Here is a 20,917-nt window from a genome sequence, read left to right on the forward strand (position 1 = left end):
TTATGTGCAACAAACTAGTCTGGTCAGTGCAACATCCCTGTTGGTCTGTTTTATGTAACTATGGACGTTGCAGCTTAGCACCCCACAACTCTAAAACACAGTTCTGGACCATTCCCAGCCCTGGCTGTCATGCACACAAATGGGAGCTTAGCCCAGCAGAGGAATGTCCACAGTTTCCCTACTAGGCCCAATCCCAGTTTCAGATCTTACACTTTCCAGGGAATGTCGATTGAGTCTGATAGGACTTGCTGGCAGATGCTGTGGCAAAAACCCAGTCAGTCAGCACTTATTCTGGCTCTTGTATGCACCAGCAGATGCAGTGGCCTGGTCTACCCTATCCCTCCACAAAACCCAGCTAACAAGCATGTCAGAGGTTTTTGCAGCTGCAACCCTACCAAGGTCTGGTGCAGTCTAGTCTGCCCCCAGTCTCAGCTGTTAACATTCACCATTTGGAGCAATGGCCCAGCTGGGAAATTCCCATAGCCCCCCAACTAGGTTCACTCCCAATCTATGGTCTTAGGTATACTCGTGGATGCTGCATCTCAATCTGGCATGGCCCATCTCAGCTTGACATTTGCCCACAGGTACTACAGGTATTATAGCCTGACTTAGCTCTGCCTGCCTCTAGTTCCAGCTCATGCTGTAACATACACTGCAGCCTACCCCAGCCCACCCCAGCCAGTCCCTAGTATCGGCCCTAATGTGAACTGGTTGTGTTGCCACCCAACCAGCCTGTCCCAAACCCCGTCCTGGTTCTCAAATACATCTGCAGTGGGTGCTGTGAACTGGCCCAGCCTGACCCTCCCCAACAGACCTGAGCCACACAAGTGCTGGCTGGTACTGTAACTTGGCCTCTCTGGGCCACTCCCAGCCTCAGTTCTTGCACTTACCAGCAGGGACTGCATCCTGACAGAGTTCCTCAAGCTGCTGTATCAGGTCACCTCTCAGTTACAGATCTCGTGTACACTGATGGGGTGCTTGGCCCAGACTGACTTGACCCAATTCCTGCCCTGGCCTAATCCTTGTCTTGGCCCTTGCTGTTAGATGCTGTGTCCTCGCCTGGGTCAGTTGGACCCCAGTTCCTTTGGTGAGTGCTAAGCCTAAGCCTACACAGCCTGGCTCCATTCCTGCCTCTCATGAAAACCGGTGGGTGTGATAGCCTAGCCCGATATGACCCACACCCTGTTTTGTCTCCTGTACATACCAGTATACTATGGCTTGGCCAAGCCCTGCCAATCTACCCCAAGCCAGCCCACACAACAGCCAACAAGTGGAGCATTCTTGTCTGATCTGGCCCACATCCAGCCCTGACTCTCGTGCTCACCAGTGGAAGCTACAGCCCACCAGGGGAGTTTCCCAAATTCCCCCACCAGCCCACTCCCAAATCTGGATCACACATGTATCAGTGTGTGCTAGGGCTCTGCCCAGCATAATCCGTCTTACTCCATGTCAGTCTTTGTGTGTGCTGGTGGATGTTGTGGCCCGGCCTGCCCTACACCCAATTCTTGGGTACACCTGTGGTTGTTGCAGCTCGGATCAGCCTGGCCTGTTCCCAGCCCCTGTTCCCATGAGCATTAGTGAGTTTTATGTTCATGACTAGCTCAGACCATCACCACCCCCAGCTCTTGAGCAAACCAGTGGATATTGCACTTCCCTCAGGGGTGAGCCCACAGATCCCCTACAGAATCTGCCCACAACACCCATCTCTCATGTATCAGTTAATGTCTTAGCTCAGCCTAACATGGCACACCTCTTGCCACAGCACTCTTTGATGGGTACTATGTTCTAGCCCTGTGAGGCAGTCCCCCAGCCCTAACAAGGGGCAGTAGGTAATACCAACTAGCACAGTTCATGTCACCCATGTGGACAGGTGCATGATCTTACCCAGAAAGGCCCTCTGTTTTCCCTCCTCTAAACCCCAGTCTCAGCTCTCTAGCTTACCTACAAGTGCAATAGCCTGTTTGGTGGAAGTCCCCCAGAAGTCATTCCTCACCTGTAACATGCTCCTTCAGCAGTCCTCCCTCCCATACATCCCCATACGCCCTTCCTTGAGCAATCCACAGCCCCTTTGGCCACAAGCGCTCTGGTCCCACAGCCCAGTTTTCCAGCAGTGTGGTATGCCAGCCTATCTGTGCGCAGGTTCCCAGACCACATCTGCCCCCCAACTTATCTTGAAAAAAAAGGAGCAGGCGGCATGGCCTGGCAGCTAAAGTCATCGCCGGGATCCCATATGGATGCTGGTTCTAATCCCAGTAGACCCGCTTCCCATCCAGCTCCCTGCTTGTGGCCTGGAAAAGCAATTGAGGACGGCTCAAAGCTTTGGGACCCTGCACCCACCCATGTGGGAGTCCTGGAGGAAGTTCCTGGCTCCTGGCTCCTGGCTCCTGATCAGCACAGCACTGGCCATTGTGCTCGCTTGGGGAGTGAATCATTGGACGGAAGATCTTCCTCTCTGTCTCTCCTCCTCTCTGTATATCGGACTTTGTAATAAAAATAAATAAATCTTAGAGAGAGGGAATAGGTAACTGTACTGGTACTGGTATTGTTACATTAATCAGGCCCAAAATGCCCACCAGCTACTAGCTGCTTTTCTCCCAGCAGTGTAACATTTGCCTAAGTACAAGACAACCTAGGCAAGGAATTTAAATTTTAAGTGATCAGTGTTATTTAGAAACATATTTCATACACATACAAAGACTTAGGGAAGGATATTTTGCTTATGTATGGTTATTGAGGGCTTAAGAAGAGAATAACATGTTCTATGAACTTGAAGGTTATGTTGTAGCATTAAGACCAAAAATATATAAGGTGGATAGAAGAGGAAGTATAGTATAAAAATATTTGATTTTAAATTGAATATCACAGCAAAAATGTACTTGAAATATTTTATTTTTACAAGCAAGTTGTTTTCTTTGTGTCTTTAGATGTAGCTTTAAAAAGTCAGAGTATAGGGCCAATCTATACTTCACAAACTCCAAAATACAGTAAAGTCTGAGAGCAGTCATTTTGGTGGATCTGTTGTGTGCTTACGTAGTGTTGCTTGGCACTAAGTATTACCTCATGATCAAAACGTCAATTATCTGTGCCCTCGTGGAGCTCACAGGATAGTGAGGGAGGAAGAAATGGAACACAAAGTAAAAATTAAACATGTGAAAATAGCAGGGAGCAAATGGAGAGAGCTGTGAAACTTATAGCAGTAAAATCAAATCCAGCCTACAAATAAGGGATAGTAAAACTTCTTAGAAGTAATATATTTACTTTTAAGTATATAATGCAAAGTATTAAATAGAAAAGAATAATCAAGAGACTGATTTTCACTACAGACCCATCAGCGTGACTGAAAATCTAAAATTAAGAGGAAAGCTGCATATTGGGAAAAGAAATAGTATGGCTAGAAGATTATATAAATAAATAGGAAATGGTAAAAGGAAAAAAAAAGAAAAATGACAACTGCAGAATTTAAAGAAAATGAAAAAAGGCTTGAGGGTAGGGAACGATGGAATATGTAACATAGTAAATGAGTTAGGCGCGGGGTGAGTAGTGGTAAGGTTCAGTTCTGTTAGTTTTACCACATGAATAAAGTTGACCTCTGGCACAGTTAGAATAACCTCAGAGAACACATGCTGTGCCCTTGTAATTGACCTTGATGTCTGGCAGCTACCTTTCTAGTCACTGAACCATACTTTTGTCTTTTCAAAAGTCAAATGAATGGAATCTTCTCCCTTACCTTTTGAGAATGACTTTTTAAATGTATTTGAGATTATATTGAGATATATTTGAGATTGTTGAACATAATGTGTGTTTTCAATAGGTCATTGCTTTTTATCACTGGATAGCAGACTGCTGTGTGGCTGTACAGTGGTTTGTCCATTCACCTTCAAGGACATCTACAGTGTTTCTAGCTTTGTGGTGGTGTTTGTGTTTTATTTGATTTAAATAGCTGCTGCAAACACTCACGGGTTTTTGTGTTGCTTGTACTTTTTCATTTCTTTGGGGTCAATCCTGAAGAATGGGATTGCTGGATCATAGGGTAAGGACTTCCATGTGTTTACCTCTTGGTAATATTATAAAACTGGCATGGGGGTTGTGGCACTGCTCTTCAGCCACTACTTGGAATGCACCTGGGAAGCAGCAGATAGTGCTCAAGTGCTTGACTCTGCCCACACACACGGGAAACACAAGTGGTGTGGCCTAGGATATGGGCCACCATTTGGAGGAATGAATTGGAGATTGGAAATCAATCAGTGAGTATTTCCCTCTGCTCTCCTCCCCCACCCCCTTTCAAATAGAGAAGTAAATAAATAAATCTTTGCAAAGCAACTGCTAAGCCTTTTTCTAGAGGGACTGTCACTTTGCTTCTTCACCAGCAGTGGCAAGTTCCATTTGATTCACAACCCTCCGGCCCATGTTATTTTCAGTTTTTTATAAAGTGTACTTAAAAGGTGAGAAAATCACAGACACAGATGGCTATGTTCAGGGATGGAGTGGACTGGGAGGGGTCTTGCATTCTGTATCTGTGGAAAGAGTGCCCCCTCCCTGTTACCTCACTTCTTACAACAATGGGAGAGAAGAGTGGTTGCCTGATTTCACCTCCAGGCCCCAAATGAAGGGAAGTATGTTCTTGGGGAAGGTTATTTGATTGACACATAGGTAGGTGGAATTACATGGGGGGGTATAGATAGCTGCTTGTTTGTTTCATTTCATTCACCATTCAGAGATTCCTGACCCATAGTCTTAAGGATTGCTGACAGATGTAGATTCATCACATCTGTAGCTGCTTTCTTCTGATAAAGGGGTATAGGGCTTGCCTGTCTTGCATTCAGGAATCTCTCCCTATCTCATCTAATGAGTCTATCTCATGAGCCGGATAATTTCCAGTCAGTGTCATTGGCTGGAATGTGTCAATGTTAATGATCTCTGCATCATTAACATTACTCTGAGAAGTTGTTGGCTTCTGAAATAGGCAAGTTTATCAATCAGCAAGAGGAAAATTGGGAAGAACCCAAATGTTGGTAAAGTATTCTTTGAAAAGGGAGATTGCATTTTATTATTTCCCGAATAGTGGATGATGACATATTGTCCCTATGCAGATTATAAAACCACCTATATTGAGTGTAAAGATTTTTAATATCCTTTTAAGTGAGCACACTACCAGTGGAGCAGAGGTGAAAGATTCCATTAATCACTGCACAGACTCCTCGTGGTGCTGTAAATATATATTCTAAAGCCTCTTGGTTGTCCAAAATTACTTTAGATAGTGTCCACAGATTTGGGGAAATTGGCCTGAAGAATAGGCAAAATTACCTAACACAGTAGTGGTCAAGTTTTTAGTATTTACACCAATACCCTACTCACTAAGGAGGTTTCTTTCCAGTAGTAGTTTCCAGAGAGGATCAAGAAAAGCAATAGGAAAAAAACATTTCTGCCTTTAAAGCGCAGTAGCCTTGGTATGTCAGAGTGAAGGCTTTACTTTTCACCTCAAAAGAGGTATTTGAAGTCATTGGTTGGTTTATGTGAGTAGGCAGACTTATGTTTCATGTGCGCATGGGTATCTTCCTTTCCTTTGCACAAGAGTTAGCAACAGAAGTGGCCAAACATGCAATATGTGCAAGAGCTAGGCCACATTCCCACAGGATCTGGTTCCTAAGATCAGAGATCCTAACGTGGCTCAGTTTGTCGAGACAGGAAAGCATGGGCTGTTTGCCAATACCCAAAGTCAACAGGTCCCTGTGCCCTGCCATTTCCAGCATGATGGGTGTGGTCTAGGAACAGTGTACAACCCCCAAGCTGCTTTTTAAATGGTATGTTTTATCTCGTCATTGCATGTCCCTAATATCATTAATCATTGAGTATCATATCTTTTATGAATTATCTTTTATGAATTATCTTTTTTTGGCTATTTTTACTTATTTTCTTAATGTTGGGTTTTGTGTTTATATATTCTAGGCACAGTTTTGTTGAATATGTGACTTACAAATATTTTTCCCAATCATTAATTGATCCTTTTATTCTCAACACTGTATTTCACAGAGTAGAACAAAGGTTTATAGATTCTAATTCCCTTATTGCTAGAATGGGTATTCAGAAATTCAGCAAAGTGTAGAAAATTGTAACAATGAATTTATAATCCTGATTTAATTATCTAGATCATTATAGTCAGCAATTTCAGACTATAAATTCTTTTCAAATGCCCAAAATATGATTTCTGACCACAGTAGAGAAAGAACAGTAACAAAATACAACTTTTAAAAAAAATCTTCAATTAGGACAGCAAGTAGTTGATGTAGCTGATAAAACCACTACCTGCAGCACTGCGTCCCACATGTGTGCCAGATTATGTCTTGGCCATTCCAGTTGTAATCTAGCTTCCTGCTAATGTGCTCAAGAGAGCAAAATGGCCCAAGTGCTCAAGCCCCTGCCACCCAGATGGGGGGCCAGGTTGGACCTCCTTACTCTTGGCTGAGTCTAGCCTAACTCTGGCCAGTGTGGCCATTTGGGGAGTGAATCAGTACGTGGAGGATCTTTGTCTCTCCATCCTTCTCTTTATGTATAATCCTGCCTTTCAAATATATAAATAAATAATTTAAAAACAAATATACTTTGAATAAGCCATAAATAAAACTGATTTGTTTTTTAATCAACACTCTACACTCTGCTTTCCTCTCAAAACAGTCACTTAGAAAAAATGACAATTTGTTACCTGTGGGCCCGGCAGTGTGGTCTAGTGGCTGAAGTCCTCACCTTGAACGCGCCGGGATCCTATATGGGTGCTGGTTCTATCCCGGCAGCTCCACTGCCCATCCAGCTCCCTGCTTGTGGCCTGGGAAAGCAGTTGAGGATGGCCCAGAGCTTAGGGACCCTGCACCCGCGTGGGAGACCTGGAAGAGGTTCTGGGTTCCCAGCTTTGGATCGGCACAGCACCGGCCATTGCGCTCACTTGGGGAGTGAATCATTGGTCGGAAAATCTTCCTCTCTGTATATCTGACTTTGTAATAAAAATAAATAAGTAAATCTTTAAAAAAAATTGTTACCTGTAAGATTGGTTAAAATCAGTTGAACTAATCTGTGAAGTAATCTGAAAGATAATAAACAAATTTATATGAAGGAACATTGCGGAAACTGAATTTAATTCGCTATAAAGGATTTCTGATCACCTAAAACAGGAAAGGGATGATCTGAAAAATAATTACTGGTTAAAACACCAATCACCTTTACTAGAAAACTAAAACACTGAGATTAGAATAAGTACATTGAGATATTAGAATAAAAATATAGAGCTGTGAGGTATCTAAACCATTGGTCCTCACTTCAATCCCTATTTTATAAGAATGCTTACCCAGTATTAACTGTTAACATGTTAACTTTGAGCCTAGTTATCTAGATGCAAATGTAATCACGGATGGCTTATGTTTAGGTTATTAACTAGGTGTAGGTTGGTCTAAATTAGCCCTAGAACTTCTGACCAAATTTTAGGCTTATTTGTGAATATCTTATTTTCATAGGTATTTGTAAAATAGTGATGAAGATAATTCTACTGAAAAATAGCTTTTGCCCTTCAAAGTTTCAAGAAAAGGAAGGCTTAACGATGCTATTTTGATTATTCATTCATTCAGTGAATATTTTTTGAACACCTACTATGTTTCAAGCCCCGTTTATAGACACCGTGGATACAGCAGTGAGTAAAGTAGATAAATTCCCACTCTCATGAAGCTTCCATTCTGGTGGACAAGAGTATAAACAATTCTGAGTGGTTCAGAGTGCATAGTTTGAGTCCATGGAAGTGAAATTTAGTCATAGTCAAAATACTAACTAGTGTTGCTCAGAGTCAGAGTAGCAATCATCTGTGAAGTGGAGACTCATAAAGGGTCACCACTGGTTTTGGAAAATGTTCTCTGTATTGTGGTTGTTACCTGGTAATGTATTCATATATATTTATGTGTAAAGTTGTTGACTTGCATAATTAGGATTTGTACATTTTGCAGTATGTACATTATACTTCAGTTTAAAAATTAGATGTTGTATCTGTTTCTTATAGAAGCTGTGATAAAAATACAGCTGAGAAAGGAAATTGGGACAATGATAATGGGATATCAGGGGAAGATTTATTCAGAAGGTTAACAGATTGAAAAGCGCCATGCAAACATCTCTCTGAGGGAGAGAACTTTATTCTAAGCAGAAGAAACAGCAATGAAAGACCATGAAATAATAGAATATAGCAGTTCAGGTAATAGCAGCGAGGCCAGTATGGCTGGCGTGATATGAGCCACAAGAGGAGTTTGTTAACAGACAAAGATAAGGCAGACAGGGCTTTGTAGGACATTTGAAGAACTTTGGCCTTTGTTGCAGTTACTTAGTTATTTAAAAGTCAGGGAGAGGAAAAGACAGAGAACTTCCAACTGCTGATTCATTCCCCAAGTGAACACTGACCAGCCACATATTGGGCCATGCCAAAGTCAGCAGTTATCCAGGTCTCCAGTGTGGGTGCATGACCCTAGATACTTGGGCCATCTGCAGCTGCTTTTGCTAGGACATTAGCAGTGAGCTGGGTTAGAAGTGGAGCAGCTTGGACATGAACCAGTTCTCATGTGTTTTTTAATGGTAACGCCTTTAGACGGCATTGAAGTAAAAGTTATTTACTTTTTTGGTTTTTAAAAAATATTTGTATTGGATAGTAACGGCTGCTTTTTGAAAGCGGACTGTAAGACACTGAGGGTGAAAGCCGTTAGGCTAAGGTAGCAGTATTACATACCAGAGTGCTTGGATTGAGTTCCTGAAGTTGATTTCTGATTCTGGTTTCTTGCTATTGCCAAAACTAGGAGACAATAGCAAGGGTTCAAGTTGTGGGAGACTAAGATTGAGTTCCCAGTGTTAGCCCCTTCCCAGCCATAGCCTTATGGGCATCTGTAATATGAACCTTCACATAAAATCTCACTCACTCTGTCTCTTTCTATATAGAGACATACATATACATAAATAAGCATATCTGCCTTTCAAAACAAATATTTTGTTTTCTCAAAAAAGAAACTGTTATCTGTGATGGTGGTTGGAGCAGAGGGTGGTGAAAAGTAATGAGATTTTGAAAATAGTTTGAATGTCAAAGTGGCATCTTCTGTTGATGGGCTGGCTCTGGGATCTGAGAGAAAAAGGATTCATGACTAATTATAATGTTTTGGCTATACTTTCACTAAGTTGAGAAGGACCAGGGAGAAGCAGGTTTGGAAGAATGGTTCAAGAATTAGTCTTGTAATATGTTAAATTTGCAGAGACAGATGGAGGAGCTAGGCAGTTCATATAGGTATGAGTTCTGAGCGAAGGTCTGACTGAGAGATGGACATTGGAGAATTGTCAGCTTAGAGAGAATATTCAAAGCTGTGAGGTGAGAGCGAATCTGGTAGATTCTGAAAAGCACCCAAAGCCAGGACATTGCAAAGGTTGGAAGTTTGAGTGGTAAGGAAGACCAGTAAATAGGAGATCAAGGAAGATCAGCCGAAAGGTTGATGGCCATAGGCCCAAGAAAGTAATTTTGAGGGATTTTGCTCTATAGGACAGAAGTAATAATAATACAGAACACCCATGTAGCATTTCCTCAGTATTGCATACTCTTCCTACTGCTTTCTGTGTGCTTTATCCTTACAACAGTTCTGTGACTTACAGGCTACACTTAACAAATGGAAGAAAAGAAGACGGAACAGTTAACTTAGCCATTTGGTACTTGCTTCTATTCATAGCTTTTGCCAAAATCTTGATTTTGACCTGTGATAGTTTAAAGACGTTTCGACAGCTTGGTTATAGTAATTGGACAATTTCAGAATACCGTCCCTTAGCACAGAGAAAAAACAAAATCTCTCTCTCTCTCTTTTTTTTTTTCAGATAGAACTTTGTATTACTTCATCCGTGACACTCTAGAGTTTTCAAACCACACAGTAAAATCCCCTGATTGTTGTGTGGGCTTGACTCATTGTGACCTGCATAGACATAGCATTATTTTATTTTTTGCCAACCATCTTTCTGTGTCAGGCATCTTCAGGAGGTCATTACTTGTTTTAATTTTCACAGAGTAATTTTTTTACATTCACAAATACTATGAGGCACACAAATAGTTTTGAAAAATCATACCGTGGGCTAGGAAATTTTAAAGAGAAGTCTATGTGTTTCTGGTTTCCACAGGCTAGGAAGTACAAGATATCATCAAGATCTACTCAGCATCCAGTGAAGGCCTTGTTGCTGCATCATCATGTGGCAAGACAGAGCTAGCCTGCCAGGGAGAGCTTGTGTCTGTAACAAGGACATGCTCAGTAGCCCAATACTTCAGGAATGGATTGATCCGTTTATGATGGCAGAGTCTGTATGACCCAGTTACTCCCCAGAGCTGCTACCTCCAAGTACATGAGTTTGAAAATCCCATATCTAGCATGTGAAATTTGGGGGACACATTGAGACTATAGTGGTAAATATATAAGCACAGTGTTTTTACTCCTAGCTTCTTTAAAAATATAGTGAAAAAATCTAATGATGTGGGGAAAAAAAATTACTTAATTAAAGCCAAAGGAAAAAGAGAAAATAATTTCGAAATGTATTGCAGAAAAAAATTCATATTTTATTAATTTAAAAGACAGAGCGACACAGAGAGAGCTTCTGCGGTTGACTCCCACTCCCAATATGGTTGCAGCAGCCAAAGGTGGGCCAGCTGAAGCCCAGAACCAAAAACTCCATCTGATTTCTCATATGGGTAGCAATGGCCCAAGCGCTCAGACCATCTTCTGCTGCTTACCCAGGTGTAAAAGCAGAGAACTAGATGGGAAGTAGAGCAGCCAAGACTCAAACCAGTGCTCATGTGCAGTGCTGGCATTGGAGCTAATGCCCTAACATTTTGCACTATAGCACCAGTCCCATAAGAATTAATAATTCATAAAGAGTTTTCATTTATGTTACATTGATAAAAATTTTCCATTTACTGACCCCCTCTCCAGATGCCAGCAAAAGCCAGGTGTGGGCTAGATTGAAACCTGGCATGCAGAACTCAATCTGGGTCTCATATGGGTGGCAGAAACTCAAGGATTCAGTTCATTATTTGTTGCCTTGTAGACACGTTGGCAGGAGATTATTGGACACTTACAACCTAAGTCAGAGTTCCTGAGTTTAAACCTTGTCTTCCCTCCTGACTCTAGCGCCTGCTAATGTGGGAAGGGAGCAGCAGATAATGGTTCAAGTACTTGAGACCATGCCACCCATGTTGGAAATTCAGCTTGAGTTCCTGACTCCTGGCTTTGACCTAATCCGACTCCAAATTGTAATGTAGTGAATTGCTGGCATCCCATATGAGTGCCAATTTGAATCCCAGCTGCTCCACTTCCCATCCAGCTCCCTGTCAGTATACCTGTGAAAGGCCCTTCCACCCACATGGGACCTGGATGAAGTTCCTGGCTCCTGGCTTCGGCCTGCTCCAGTTCTGGTTGTGGCAACCATTTGAGGAGTGCACCAGCAGATTGAATTTCTTGCTCTGTCTCCCCCCTCTCCACCTCATAACTCTTTCAAATAGACTAGTAGTAATAATAGTAATAATAGGTGATTAAGTGGAAATATTGTTTAGAAAAATGGTAACAGTCCAATAATGGTTAGTGGTTTAACTTATACTCTTTCAATGTATCATATAGAGGTTTACTAATTAATTTTTTCTGTAAAGCAGAGGAAAAGGGAAATGAGCTTAGAAATCATAAGAGAAAAGTAAAACATGATCTAGAAAATATTAGAAATATATAAAAATATTAGAACATTAATTCGAATTCATACTAGGTTTCCTGTTTTAAAACTTGCTTTTACAAAATCATAGGAACAGATGTGTATATTTCAGTAAATTATTTTAAGCTCTATATCCTTGTAGCTGCCACACACACCAAGCAGTAGAACTTTTGCTTGTGACTCTACTTTTCCCAAGAATAACATCTTCCCAGTTAGTATTTTTTCTTCTGTGTTGTTTTTATCACCCAACTGTGCCTTCCTGTCCACTATGGTACAGCTTTTCTGTTTTGTTTTTTGAGCGTGTGTTTTCTAAGCATATCATTTTAAATCTCTTTTACTCTACAGATTCCCTTGTTCCCTTGCTCATCCTTTTTCTTATAGCCTGGTTGCTGAGCCCATGTTCATGATACAGTTCACCTGTTTCTGCTGTCCTCTGTGTGTGTTCGCAGTAGACAGCTCAACCTAGGCAGGAGTGAGCAGTTTAAGTACCTCTTCATTGTGTTCTTTTTTTCTGGAAGGATCATCCTGACTGCTTTCTGCTCTTCTTTGATGTTAATAACTGCTTTTATTCAGTGCTTAGATTATTAATTTTTTGGAGGCTGTAAAATGACATACCTTAATTCTATATTTTTATTTCTTTGTTGGAATTGATTTTGTAAATCACTTTTTTTTTTCATCCAGTGGTTTAGTTCATATAGCATGGAAAATGATGTTTGACTTTTTAATGATTTTATTACTGTCACAAAGTTACTCTTTTTGGTGTAAATTTGTTTGTTTTATTTGAAAGGCAAATACAGAATTGAGATCTGTCAGATGTTAGTTCACTTCAGGAATTCTAGCATTCTTGTATCCCATAACCCTTTGTTATATTCCATATTACACTAAAAACAGTGGTTGTAATATATTGCTTATTGTGGAAACAAACTTCTAAAAGTTTAATATCCTTCCCGCCCTCATTTTTTTACTGTGTCTCTGAATTTATACTGTCAGGCCATATTGTCACTACATGTTACAATATCTGTTTCAGTTACCATTTAATCTTAGTTCCACAAGTAATTCTGTATTTAAAAGGTAACTTTATTTCAAAGTTTCTAGTTTGAAGGAGACTTCAACCCTTTTGTAGCTGACAGCAAATATTTCGTGTAGGTGATATGAGGCAGATTTTGAAAGAAACATGTCAGAGTTTTCTGTCCTTTTTAAAAATATATATATGTAGATTTATTTTTATATGCAAGTCATATATACAGAGAAGGGAGACACAGAGGAAGATCTTCCAGCTGATGATTCATTTCCCAAGTGGCTGCAACAGCCAGAGCTGAGTTGATCAGAAGCCAGGAGCCTCTTCCCGGTCTCCCACTTAGGTGCAGGGTCCCAAGGCTTTGGGTCGTCTGCCCTCGACTGCTTTCCCAGGCCACAAGCAAAGAGCTGGATGGGCAGTGGGGCTGTCAGGATTAGAACCAGCACCCAAATGGGATTCTGGTGTGTGCAGGGCTAGGAGTTTAGCCGTTAGGCTACTGTACCAGGCCCTCTTTTGTCCTTTTTAAGTGTGTTTTAAAATTTTATTTTCATTTGCTTGAAAGGCAGAGTGAGTGAGTGACTAAGTTAAGAGAGAGTGGAAAAGAGAAATTCTTCATCTACATTTTCAGTCTGTAAAGGTCCACAACATCTAAGCATGGGCCAGCCTGAAGCCACGAGACTGCAGCTCTATCCAGGTCTCTTACACAGGAGGCAGGGCCCAAATACTTGAGCCATAATGTGTTGCCTTGCTGGATGCATTGTCAGGAAAATGGGTAGGAAATGTAATAGCCAGGACTCAAACTAGGAACTCCGAAATGGGATACCAGCATCCCAAACTGTGGCTTAATGTGCTAAACCACACCATCTACCCTTTATTTTTGTGCTTGGCACTGTAGTCTAGTGGCTAAAGTCCTTGCCTCACACACGCAGGGATCCCATATTGGTGCCAGTTTGTGTCCCGGCAGCCCCACTTCCCATTCTGCTCCCTGTTACCGGCCTGGGAAGGCAGCAGAGGACGGCCCAAAGCGTTGGAACCCTGCACCCATGTGGGAAACCTGGAAGAAACTCCTGGCTCCTGGCTTTGGATAGGTGCAGCTCCAGCCATTGTGGCCACTTGGGGAGTAAATCATCAGATGGAAGCTCTTTCTGTCTCTCTCTCCTCCTTTCTATATATCTGACTTTCCAACAAAAATAAATGAATCTTTTCAAAAATATATTTTTTCAAGAGAGGGAGTGTACTCCCATCTGCTGGCTCATTTCTCAAGTACCTGCAAATACTGACAAAGACTGGGCTGCTGGTGGGAGCTGAAAATTCGATCCAGTTGTACCACAGGGGTGGCAGGGACTGCCACACTTGAGCCACTCTAGGGCCTCCCAGACAGCTGTAGTTAGGAACCTGAACCAGATCCTCCGCTGTGGAGATTCGTATTCTGATCAGGGACTCACCTGCTAGGCCGAATGACCACCCCTCATAATCTATAATTGAATTACCTATATTCCTACATATCCTAAGCATTTGTTATGATGTATTTTCCTTCTGATATAACAATTGAGTTATCTGTTGAGTGGTGCATCTCTTTAATGATATTCCTTAAATGATTGGTGGTCTTGCCTTGTATACTTGGTGTTATGCTTGTGATTCCTAGTTGACTTTGTTACTGGTGCTATTTTATTTATTTATTTATTTACTTATTTATTAGGATTGTATAGTCCGATATTTTCTAACTGCAGTTTGCCTTTTTCAATTTGAGCTTCTCCATTCCTCTGGGATCACTCTTAATTCTAATTCCCTCTTCCTAGTGGCCCCGGTTGCTGGATTTAGATAGGCTGTGCACTCTTCTATCTCCCAATCATGTTGAGGAGGGATTGGTAGGTACTGACTACCTTAGCTGTTCCCTACCTCACTGTCCTGAGAGTAATTTGGAAGCCCTTGCTGTTTCTTTTACCACGGCCTCTGAACGTGTGTCTGCTGACTATTTCTGTGTCTGATGTCGATAGAACTCAGAATTGGGCTGTAATTGCACTTTTTTTTCCCTCTGTATAAGCTTTATTTTACCTTCTTTGTGTCTTTAAGGTTTTCTAAAATGTTTGAAATAGTGAAAACAGTGAAGGGATGAATATTATTTTAAGGCCTTATATATTCATCATTTATTTTCTCTGGTGCTTTATGGAGTTGGAAGTCATAGTGAAGTAAATGAAGACATCGTGATAAGAACGCTAGTTTTCCATCTTTTAGTCTGCCACTTTCATCCATAAACATCTTTTTAAAAGCAATTTTGATACTCTAATAATTATGAAGAATTGGCAGTAGAAAATGGCAGCCAAATTAATATATATTATTGCATATAATCTTTTAGGCATTAATAAGATTTTATTTAAGAAGGACTTTTTGGAACCATTTCTTAATGATTTGTTCTTGTTCTAGGGGAATTAATGATAACTTCATATTTATATTAACATGAATTAATTCTGTCTTCTCAGCAAATGCATGATTGGGGTAAAACATTCTTGCTGTGCTAGGTTGCCTGTAAAATGTTCCAAGTGAAGCAAAACTGTTTAAGGATTGACTAGTATCTAAGAAAAGTATTTTAATCCTGTTCATTCTGTTGATAATAAAGGTTCTCTGTTCAAATTGAATCAGATTTAAAAATCTCATTCATTCTGGCCTGGTGTAATGACCTAGTGGCTAATCCTCGCCTTGCATACACCAGGATCACATGGGCCAGTTCATGTCCCAGCTGCTCCACTTCCTTCAGCTCCCTGTTTGTGGCCTGGAAAGGCAGTGGGGGATGGCCCAAGGCCTTGGGACCCTGTGCCTGTGTAGTGAGACCCGGAAGAAGCTCCTGGCTTCTGGCTTCAGATTGAATTAGTTCTGTCTGTTGTGGCCACTTGTGAGCCAGTGGACGGAAGATCCTTCTCTCTGCCTCTCCTTGTCTCTGTAAATCTGCCTTTCAAATAAAAATACATGCATGCATACATACATTTTAAAAATCTGATTCATTCTTCAAGGCATAATTGAAATGCTATTCTCTGGAAATTATCCAAATTCAAGAATAATTCTGTGATGTTTCTGATGTGTTAACGTTATTTTAATAGATCTTCTCATATATTATCAATATTGTTCTATTACAGGTTCTCCTTCACCAAAAAGTCAAACCCAGTCATAAGTTTAGGAAAATTCTGGAGTTATTTTTGCTAAATGAATGAGTTTCATTAATGCAACACCTAGGCTTGTTTTGAAATCTGTTCTTTATTTTTATGAATAACAGTTGACACTTGGACTTATAAATATTTTGTGAATCTGTATCACTTCTGAAAATGTCAGTTTTTAAAAAACTACTAAATAAGTGTATTTTTAAAACATATTTTCTGCAACAGAAGTGCCTTATTTTTTTTTTTTTTTAAGGATCAAAGTAACAATGAAATTACAATTGGAGTGATGTCAGGAGGAATTCTGATTTATAAGAACAGGGTACGAATGAATACCTTTCCATGGTAAGAACATATTTCAATACTTTTAATTTCATCACTGCATTACCAAATATGATACTTGGTATTAAAAAAAATAGCTGTTCAGCTACTTTAATGCTGTAAATTATCATGTGATATGACTTGAACGTTATTCCATTTATTTGTAACCTTCCAGAATTATTTCATATTCTCTTATTAAAGATACTATGAATTGTTCTGTTAGAGAACCTCTAAATATTCACTGTAGTAATAACATTGGTGTTCATGTCTTCCGCCATGACGGTGCTGTAAGTACAGTAACTCACTTAAGTGCGTTACTAGAATGCTCATTGATTGCTACTTTATAGAGTAAGTGCTGTAAAAGACTCAGTATTATGTTGTTTTACATAGGTGCAAGGAAGATCTCTCTGGGGTTTAACATTCATTGTTTCTTGTCCCGTCAGTCTGTAATCCCTTCACCATGTTACCCTGGTCCTCATTGTTCAGAATGACTTGCCAACTCATTTTTGTGTTCCGCAATTGGGAAAATAGAAAAATAATGTCTTCCACTTGCTTTAAAGGGATAAAATCACTTAAAAATTTAAAAATCACTTTGTGGTCATATCTTATGTATATCTAATATTTTATATTTGTGTCTGTTTTTATGTGAAGTTTTAAAATTTTTGCTAACTAGTTATTGTCTTTAAGAATCAAATATCAAAGAAATGTTAATTTATTCCTCTTTTATTCCTCCTGAAAATTTTCAGTATTCATTATTGATATTTAATAAATTTACTTTTTAATTTTCTATCTGGCTAAAATCAAATTATTTTTTAAAAATCCCTTTTTGTATATTCACGTTTTAGACAGAGACAGACAGACATCATCCGTGTGCTGATTTATTCCTCTTCTGGCTGCAGCAGTTGAGATTGGGCCAGAATAAAGCCAGGGCCTAGAACCCCAAAGTGCTGACAAGAACCTTATCACTGCGTTCCAGGGACACATTAACCAGAAGCTGGAATTGAGAGCTGGGTCTTGGACTCCAGCCAAAGTCTTCCAGTATGGAATGTGCATGTGTGAATTGACTATAGTCATTTTACTAATTTATAGGAAACCTAGCAGGAGCAAATATTTCAGCAAGCTACTACAACCTTGCTAAAAAATAAAGATCAGTTTCCTGGAGAAGTCACAAAACATGAAAAATGAAATGTAAATTCAGTGAATAATTGACAAAATAGTCTTCATTTAATTTCAGTTTAAAGTGTTCCTTAAAAAAACACTCTTTGGAAAATGATAGGACAAAACACAATCTTCTTGGAAATGAATATCTGGTACGAGAGTTGGAAGTTGAGTATGTGAGAACTTGCACGGCTCATAGAGAGAGCCTGCTTAAAAGCAATTGGCAAGATATGTGAATGACTACTTCCACTGAAGAAAAAACGCAAATGGGAAATAAGCACATGAAGATTATCTTCACTAATAAAATTTAAACTGAGGTGACTGTAGTTCAAAAACTTACAGAGTGATGCCAAGAAAATGGGAAACTAGAAATTTCATACATTTCTGATGGAATGCAAAATAATACACCACTTTGGAAAGCAGTTTGGCAACCTCTTTAAAGTTAATCATGATTTCTTTTTTACCATATTATTTAGCCAAGTCTGGTCCTAGTTATCTATTCAGGAAAACCTAAATTTGTGTGAGGATGTGTGCATTAGTATTCATAGCTACAGTATTCATCATCACAACATAAAAGCGAAATCCAAATGTCTAGCACCCGAAAGAATAAACAAGTGATCTTACAGCCAGTGCAGTTATGTTCATCATTGGAAATAAATGAACCATGTGGATGATCCTACTCTGAAAAACATTATGATAAGTACAAGCTAGTAGGCACTGGAGATGTTTCTGGTTGTTTCCAATTTATGAGAAATACTTGGGAACAAATTATGGACACAAAAATGTCAGTGTTAGCCAGGGACTAAAAATTAGCAGAGCTCATTCACTGCCTAAAGGTACCAAGAGCCCTTCTGAGGCTGATGGATCTGTGATATGACTGTTGTGGGTAGTCATTGTACCACCAGGTACATTTGCAAAACTCACTGAATTATTTGCTTGGAGTTTATGCATTTTATGGATTATACATGTTGTTCCTCTGTAAGTTCATCTGTAAAAACTGGAATCATTTAATGTTTTCATCTCAGACCTTTTTTTTTTATTATTTCCTATGTAATTAAAATGCTGAAAATTTAAGTACAGAAAACAAACCAATTGAAGATACAGCTCTTGCCTTTAAGTGTAGATACTATGACATACAGAAATTAAGTACAAAATGCAGTAAGAAAATATATTTTGGGTACTTCAGAGAAGAGAATTCTTTTGAATTTTTGTAATGACAAGTTTGCATCTTACATGCGAAAAAATTTCTGAATTAATACAAGTATATTCTATAAATACCTACCTTTTTTTTTCTTCTTCTTTTAAACCTACTTAAAATTACTTATTTATTTGAGCAAGAGAAGAGAACTTTTACCTGCTTGTTCTCTCCCTAAATGCCCATATCTAGGTCTGAGCCAGGCTGACCCTTAGAGCCAGAAATTCAGTCCTAATTTCCCTACATGGGTGGCAGGGACCCAGCCATTCTATCAGCTGCTGTCCCCAGGGTGGATAGTTACCAGACACTGGAATCATGAGCTGAACTGGAGCTTGAACCCAGGTACTCCCATATGTGATGCAGGGATCCCAGGTGACATCTCAGCTACCACATCAGATGGCCACACCAGTTTTATGTTTTTATTTATTTCATATTTTATATAAATGACAAAGTCAGGAATAAATTATTTTCAGATGAGATTGTTTTAAAAGCAGCCTTGGTTTATGCTTTTAAAATTCTATAACACATGAGTATATGTTTGTTACTAAGAGATTCTGGAATAGTTATTGACTGCTCTGGAAAGAAAAAAGAATAAAATCTCTTTGTACTGGGTATTTCACTGGCTCTAGCCAAAATGCCATTTTTTGTTTGTTTTTAATGAATCATTTATTTGGACCTGGTGTGATGGCTCAGTGGCTAAATCCTTGGCCCTGCACATGCCAGGATTCCATATTGTCCCGGCTGTTCCACTTCCCATCCAGCTCCTTACTTGTGGCCTGGGAAAGCAGTCGAGGATGGCCCAAAGCCTTGTGACCCTGCACCTATGTAGGAGACCCAAAAGAAGTTCCTGGCTTCTGGCTTTGGATCGGCTAAGCTCCAGCCATTTGGCCACTTGGGGAGTGAACCAACAGACAGAAGATCTTTCTCTATGTAAATCTGCCTTTCTAATAAAAATAAATAAATCTTTAAAAATTTATTTTAGAAAAGATTCATTTATAACTGAATTTGCAAAGGAGAGAGACAGAGATCTTTCATCCTCTGGTTCATGCCCCACATGACTGCAATAGCTAGAGCTAAGCCAATCTGAACCCAAGAGTGAGGAGCTTCCTCCAGGTCTGCAACATGGGTGCAGGAGCTCTGGGAACTTGAATCATACTATACTGCTTTCCTAGGCCTTTAGCTTGGAGCTGAATCAGAAGTGGAGCAGCATGTACAAGAATTGGTGTCCATATGGGATGCTGGTACCGGAAACAGGATCAGCTTGCTCTGCTGCTGCACCAGCCCTGGAGATGGCTTTTAGAGGAATAGAAATTTCCTCCTTTGAAAGGGGAAAATGAAACTGAGCATATAAATCATATAAATAGCATGATCGGGGTTAGAAGTATGAAAAATTTACACAGATATAATGAGTTTTAAAATGGCAAATTAAATGTGAGATGGTGGGATGCTTGGTTTACATTTTCCTTCTGTTTTTCTTGTTTAGGAAAGACAGAAAAGCAAGAATTTAGGAAGAAGTGGCTTGGGGGAAAAATTGGATTTAGATAATGAACAATCTTGAACATTATATGCTGAAAAGTTGGTGTTTTATAGGTAAATATTCTTAGAGGAAGTTTAGAATTACAAAATAGAACTCAGGAATATTCAACAAGTTTGCAGAAAATGGAATTTTAGATTTATTTTTTTTATTATTTTTTCATTGGAAAGGCGAATATACAGAGAGGAGAGACAGAGGAAGGTCTTCCGTCCGATGATTCACTCCCCAAGTGAGCGCAACGGGCCGATACTATGCCGATCCGAAGCCAGGAGCCTCTTCCGGGTCTCCCACGCGGGTGCAGGTTCCCAAAGCTTTGGGCCGTCCTCAACTGCTTTCCCAGGCCACAGGCAGGGAGCTGGAAGGGAAGCGGGGCTGCCGGGATTAGAACCGGCGCCCATATGGGATCCCGGGCGTGCAAGGCGAGGACCTTTAACCACTTGCGCCACCGCGCCGGGCCCAGAAAATGGAATTTTAAAAGGTGATGTGCTGGGCAGCCGTTTATTTGGTCAAGTAGTTAAGACCCCTGCATCTCATATATCAGAGTATTTGAATTCAAGTTCAAATTCTAGCTCTAGTACCTGATTCCAGCTTCCTACTAATTTGCAACCTGAGTAGAATCAGATGATGCAATTCACAAGGGCGACCTGAATTGAGTGTTCAGCTCCCATCTTCAGTCTGGCTCATCCCTGACTTTTCCTGAAAGTTTTCTTGCATTTCTTGGTACTTAATATATGAGTTAGGCTTTAAAAAAAAAAAAGATGTGAGCACTTATTGATTATAAACTCCTGAATAATAGCATTTTA

At 40.1% G+C, this 20,917-nt stretch overlaps 1 protein-coding gene across 1 annotated transcript in view; it reads left to right on the top strand.

The window, feature by feature from the left end:
• PTPN4 (protein tyrosine phosphatase non-receptor type 4) overlaps positions 1–20,917 on the top strand; it is a 170,873-nt gene that overhangs the window by 79,963 nt on the left and 69,993 nt on the right. The window contains exon 10 of the mRNA XM_040979127.1: positions 16,163–16,251. Coding sequence (XP_040835061.1) covers positions 16,163–16,251 — 89 coding nt within the window. The remainder of the gene's footprint in view (positions 1–16,162; positions 16,252–20,917) is intronic.

The sequence above is a fragment of the Ochotona curzoniae genome, unplaced genomic scaffold (assembly GCF_017591425.1).
Source record: "Ochotona curzoniae isolate NIBS_2020 unplaced genomic scaffold, NIBS_Ocur_1.0 contig_3037, whole genome shotgun sequence".
NCBI lineage: Eukaryota > Metazoa > Chordata > Mammalia > Lagomorpha > Ochotonidae > Ochotona > Ochotona curzoniae.